Source organism: Asparagus officinalis, chromosome 6, assembly GCF_001876935.1.
Source record: "Asparagus officinalis chromosome 6, Aspof.V1, whole genome shotgun sequence".
NCBI lineage: Eukaryota > Viridiplantae > Streptophyta > Magnoliopsida > Asparagales > Asparagaceae > Asparagus > Asparagus officinalis.
In genome coordinates this window covers 18,153,480-18,159,619 of record NC_033799.1, presented here as the reverse complement: position 1 = coordinate 18,159,619, position 6,140 = coordinate 18,153,480, and the positions used below count along the sequence as shown (strand labels likewise).

Sequence of the window (6,140 nt, the reverse complement as noted above, 5' to 3'; positions counted from 1 at the left end):
CATACTGGGTCTGGAAAGACCTTGGCTTATATGCTTCCTCTGGTTCAGGTGATTTTTCGTGGTGATTGGTAGCTTAAAGTTTGAACCTTTAATTGAAAGTTGGGTTTTGAGTCGTAAAGGTGGTTTGCAGATGATATGTTTGATGAAATTGCTAGGAGAGATGGATTAGTTTGTTGCTTTTGTTGTTCTGGAGTTTGAGTTAGTGTGGTTTCAGCAACCTATTAATAGGAAAATGACATTGTTGCAAGTTTCTTTGCTAGGGGGCATATGTGGACAATTGGTACATGTTTGTCATTTTTTGAATGAAAGTTAAAAGGTAAAGGAAATCAAACTTGAGTTTGAAATGTTTAGTGCTTCACCTCTGTGATATGTTACGCTTGTTAATGATAAAGGCATTGGCTTATATGCGCCCTTTGGTTCATGTGATTGCTTTATTTGCTTTTTGTTCCGTTGATGATATTTGTGAACGGGAGGTTAAAGATTGAATCTTTGATGGAAATTGGCCTTTTGTAGTATTAATGAGTTTGATGGAATTGCGATGAGCAAGGTCTTACTAGGTTGACTTTGTTACTTTTTAGTTGAGGTTGTTTGGCTTCATAACTCTATTAGTAGGGAGGGGATAAAAAACAAAGAGACAATTCTTGCGTTCTGGTTAGCTTCTTCATTCATGTGCGTATTAGGACAAGTAGTCTGTGTCAATTGTTTCTGAATAAAAACTATTGGGAAAGAATAAGCTGTAATCGGTATTATCGTGTAGAGATTGAAATGTTTGCAGTGATACACGACGGTGAAATGCTGTTTTTGTCAATGATAATGACTCTATTATCTGTTAATGGGCTGAACTGAAGTACTGAAAATGAATCATTGGATTGTACCTGCTGATAATTGGATTAGACAGGTTGATCCTAGGAATCCAATTCAACAAGCAAGTCAATTATGAGTCTAGCTTTTTGACCATATTAATAACCGAGTTGGACAAGAGTTTGACATATGTGTCAGTCTAAATTTGATTATATCCATACCCAAACTACCTGACCCATTTGCCATCCCTACATGGTGTCTATAAAGTAATCTTCATGGGTTTAGTTAATCTCCAATAGTGGGTACATTTCAAATTTTAGTCAACTTCCTTCTCTTGAAGGAAAATGGGTTTATAAGCATAGTAGGAATCCATACTATTAAAGTGTCACGGTAACAATGCTTTTGTTTGCCAATAAATTGAAGTTCAAAAACTGACTGGGTCACATAATCTGCTTCCTTCTGTACCTATGCACTGTTATCAAGTTTGGAATTGATACTTTTTCCTGGCAGATAGTCTGGCTTCATTGTACATGTATAGTGGCAGATATTTGAGTTATTAGACTAGCGCTTGGACTTCACAAAAACAAAATAATGTCCACGGATTTAAATTTATTGCTCTCTTTATTTTGTTTGCAGCTGTTGCGGCGTGATGAAGAATTGTACGGGATGTTGATGAAGCCAAGGCGTCCAAGAGCTGTTGTACTTTGTCCTACAAGGGAGTTATCTGAACAGGTACTGATAAGTTATAATTATAGACTAAAAAACAATTCTATATTTTGTATTTCTGTGAGGAAACAGCTAATTGTTGGTTAAATTTATAGGTCTTCCGTGTGGCAAAATCAATCAGCCATCATGCAAGATTTAGGTCAACTAGGATAAGTGGAGGTGGCCGGTCAAGGCCTCAAGAAGATTCCTTGAGTGCTCCAGTCGATATGGTTGTTGGCACCCCTGGAAGGCTTCTTCAGCATATTGAAGATGGGAATATGGTTTATGGGGACATTAAATACTTGGTTGGTTCTTGAATATTGAATGACTATCAGTAGGGTTATTTTACGTTGTTTTCTTTTAACTTCAACACGACTGGAAATTTGTATTGTAGGTTCTAGATGAGGCGGATACAATGTTTGACAGAGGCTTTGGTCCTGACATTCGCAAGTTCCTTGGTCCCCTAAAAAAGCGTGCGGAAAAACCTGGTGATCAAGGGTTCCAAACTGTTTTGGTCACTGCAACAATGACAAAGGTTTGGCATTGTTTACTTTCATGATTTAATATGAACCATTCTCTTGTTAATTTTCCTCCTGCTAGATGTTAAACCTCCAGCTATATATATTGTATGTCAGTTTGTTGGTGTTATCTGTATTCAGCGCTCAATTTACTGTATGATGATAGGCTAACTGTCCCCTACTTGAGCATGACTTAGGCCATTGACACACACTATCTTTATAATTATTGACTGTCTGGTCTGGTGACTATTTCTGGAAGTGCAATCGTTATCATTGTATCGATCCCTGCAATTGATTTTTTAGGTCATTATCCTGTCCTTCATAGTTCATACTGAGTTCTGACTTGTTAACATGCTGTAGGCAGTGCAAAAATTGGTTGATGATGAATTTCAAGGAATAGCCCATCTGCGAACATCCACTTTGCACAAGAAAGTTGCATCCGCCCGGCATGATTTTATTAAACTTTCTGGTGGTGAAGACAAGATAGTGTCTCTCCTACAGGTTTGTCTTATATGCTTTTGATGACTTATGCATTCAGCAACATACATCATATTTATGCAAGTGAGTGAATGTGCATTGTTAAACATAATTTGTGGAAGGTCTACTTCTCAAGATGTCACTTGAGATTAATTACCTAATTTACTGTCTCACTTGATGCAGATCTCCATAGACACAATTTGCAACTTGATTAACTATTTTATGACAGGTTCTTGAGCCAAGTTTGGCAAAGGGAAACAGGGTGATGGTTTTCTGTAATACACTGGATTCCAGCCGCTTCGTGGACCATTATCTCCGTGAAAATCAGATATTTACAGTAAATTACCATGGAGAGGTGCCAGCTGCAGAAAGGTGAGGCTATTTCTTTGTAATATTTCTAAAGGTACTGTCTGCATTTTCTTAGCGCTATACCATTACCTATTTCACTTCTCAAACTAGCATCAGTAACAAGTAGGTGCAGAGAAAATGCTGGCAGTTTTCCAATTGAATGCTCTGTCAGTTGAGATAAGCAAAGAATGAAGGACTTGTAAATCTCAATATTAATAAGATTTGTACCTCTCCTTTTTAGTTTCTTCCAGATATTGGAAAAAGCTGATGAAAGGCCATTTTGCTCCATTTCTTGAACCTGCACTATATGTGTGCCTTAGTGACTGTACTCATCTCGAAGCATTGATCTAGTCATATGTGATATTTGATTTCAAGTTCAGACTGCTGGTGTATAAGATAATTTGTTCTTGTAGCTGCATCTTTTCTCTCCTTCAGTAGCGTTGATGGTGCTCTTTATTTCTATTATCATCTTTTACGATGGTTTTTGATAATTTAACCTTCATTTGTGAGTTGTGGCTATTGTTAGATTGCAGTGCCCTTCAAATTTATAACATGTATGCAACAAAGCACAGTTCTTCATGCAGAAAATAGAAATAGAATAATAAGACCTTTTGGTTTTGAGTTTGGCTATTGTTGGCTTGCAGTGCCCTTCAAAATTTATAATTTATAAGCAGTAAAGCACAATTCTTCACGCAGAAAATAGAAAAAGAAGAATAAGAGCTTTTTTAGTGGTGGTGATATTTTAAAACCTTAGTGCTCTAGGTATTAGATGACATTTCCTGCAATATAGCGTCTCATAATCGTTTGAAATAGGAGAATCAATATTTTTGATAGTAAAATCATTTTTTTAACTTTTTTTTAAAAAAAATTTAACATTGGAGTAAATGTTGCATGCTTTAATATTTCTTTTTTTGACTTTTCATTTTATTCTACGATGACTATATTGGATCTTTTCTCAAAAAATAAAAAGAAGACTATATGGTCCATTTCCTTACCTTGTCATGTAATCTTTTAACTGAAGGTGCACTCAGGTGCCAACAAATTAATATGAGGTCCATCTATCAAAAAAAAAAAAAAAATGAGGTCCATCTATCACTTCTTAAGCTACATGGGTATATGAGCAGAGACGGATCTAGAAAAAATTTCTTATGGGGCCACGAATACCTATTGTAGAGGAAATAAAAAAGGCAAAAGTTTATTATTCATCTAACATTAACCTTTTTTAAATCGAGATTAGGAGGATATCACAAAATATGTAGGAAGTAAAATAATATCTAATTGCATTTTACAATATCTCATAATATCTACTAAATCTACTAATACCAAATTATCAACAATATCTAGTACTCCCTCTCAAGCTGGAGTATATGTACAATATATGCCATCTTGTTACAAATGGTAACAAAACAACTAGTTGCAAGAGCTTCGGCAGTCATCTTTGTCTAGAATACTTGAAGACGTTAGCTATCAGAATATTGTAGTCCCGGTTAGTAGAAATCCTGAGCGGGTAAGCCAATAGAAGGCTGTAGAAGCCCTAGGCGGGTAAGCCAGAAGAAGAAACCTGGGCGGATACGCCAGTAGGTCGGTGGGAAACATTGAAGATTTGTGCTTGAGTGATCGAAGTGGCACTCAATCTGTAGAAGGCACAGACTAGAGAGATCTTGGATTGATCTATAGAAGGAACGGACCAAAAAGTTCTTGAACAGCTTTGTCGAAGATGGATTTGATGTGATGTTGCGCATATTTAATGTAGGTGCAATATAAACCCGATGATGTAGATCTGATTCAGATCGGACCTAAAGTTGTCGAAGGCAATCAACGTAAGAACTGTTCACAGTGAACAATATTGTTCATCATGGACAGTACTGTGATGAACAATAGTGGTATTTTTAAGATTTTTGAAGGATCAGGTTTTTGACTAAGGTTGTTGAGGTTTTTGACTAAGGTTGTTGAAGCCAAGGTTTTCAAAACTACCGAGGGGAAGCATGGAGGCCGTGCTTGCGGCAAAATCCCCTCGGCCACCCTAAGATTTTGAGAGGAGAGAAATTTTTTAGGATCGAGATGTCGACTCTGATACCATGTAGAGAAAATAGAAAAGACAAACATTCATTATTCATCTAACCATAGCTCTTAAATAGAGATTAGGAGGATGTTACAAATAGATATGAGATAAAATTATATCTAATTGCATTTTACAATATCTCACAATATCCACTTAATCTACTAATACCAAATTATCAATATTATCTAACACATTCTATTAGTTGAAATTTTATCTATACAATAACCGGAAAGATCTCAAGACATAATGATTTTCTATATCATTTTCATATCAACACATTATTATTTTCATTTTCATTTTCAACACATAAACTAACAAAAGTGTAACAATAATTCTTTAAAACTATATAGAGTTAATCAACTTTATAGGGGCATCTGGGCATCTTTATAAATTTCTATACTATTTAGTTACAAAATAAAATTTTTGTGGGGGCAAGTGCTCCCCCGAAGAATCCATATGGATATATTCCAAGGTACGGGTATATATATGACATGACAAATTTATAAAAAGTAGCGAGCGGGACCCGCTATTAGTATTATAGTATTATATATAATATAGTATGATGGCGACTCATTTTTGTAAATGGCTACGAAAAGATAAAGTGGTGACGGTGCACACCTTTTGATCTGACTAAGTAAGGTGGGTCTCACCACGTGACTATCTCTTGGTGGTTCATTTAGGCAAAATGAGCCACCACATCATGCGCGCCTTATTTCCATACACATAATATATTGGTTTGATGAGTTATGAGGTGGTGGTTTATTTAAAGTGAGCTACCAAGAGATAAAGGATTGAAACCACACCTTTTTATGTGACAAGTAGGTGGTCCACCATATGGTTTTTCTCTTGTTAGCTCATTTAGCAAAATGAGCCGCCAACCACTACCATTTTTATCACACACACACACATATATTATTATATATATATATATATATATATATATAATATATATATATATATATATATATATATATATATATATATATATATATAAGTATATATTAAAATTAATAATTTTCTCAAGATCAATATTATTTTGTTTATTTACATAAGATCAATATATAAGAAATAAGTGTAGAATATACATCCAAGAAGTGTATGAGGATTGTTTTAAATTAAAACATGTATTATATAAGTGAGTGTAGACCTGAATAAACATATGCATACATTCAAGAAGTGTCCGAGAAGTCCTGGTACAGGCATGCGTATGTGTCGGGCATGGGTATGGC

At 35.2% G+C, this 6,140-nt stretch overlaps 1 protein-coding gene across 1 annotated transcript in view; it reads left to right on the top strand.

Moving 5' to 3' along the window:
* LOC109844922 (DEAD-box ATP-dependent RNA helicase 39) overlaps window positions 1-6,140 on the top strand; it is a 9,621-nt gene that overhangs the window by 488 nt on the left and 2,993 nt on the right. Inside the window, 6 exon segments of the mRNA XM_020414095.1 lie at window positions 1-48; window positions 1,438-1,533; window positions 1,623-1,811; window positions 1,901-2,041; window positions 2,385-2,525; window positions 2,731-2,873. The exon segment at window positions 1-48 is cut by the window's left edge and continues 22 nt beyond it. Of these exon segments, the coding sequence (XP_020269684.1) occupies window positions 1-48; window positions 1,438-1,533; window positions 1,623-1,811; window positions 1,901-2,041; window positions 2,385-2,525; window positions 2,731-2,873 (758 nt within the window).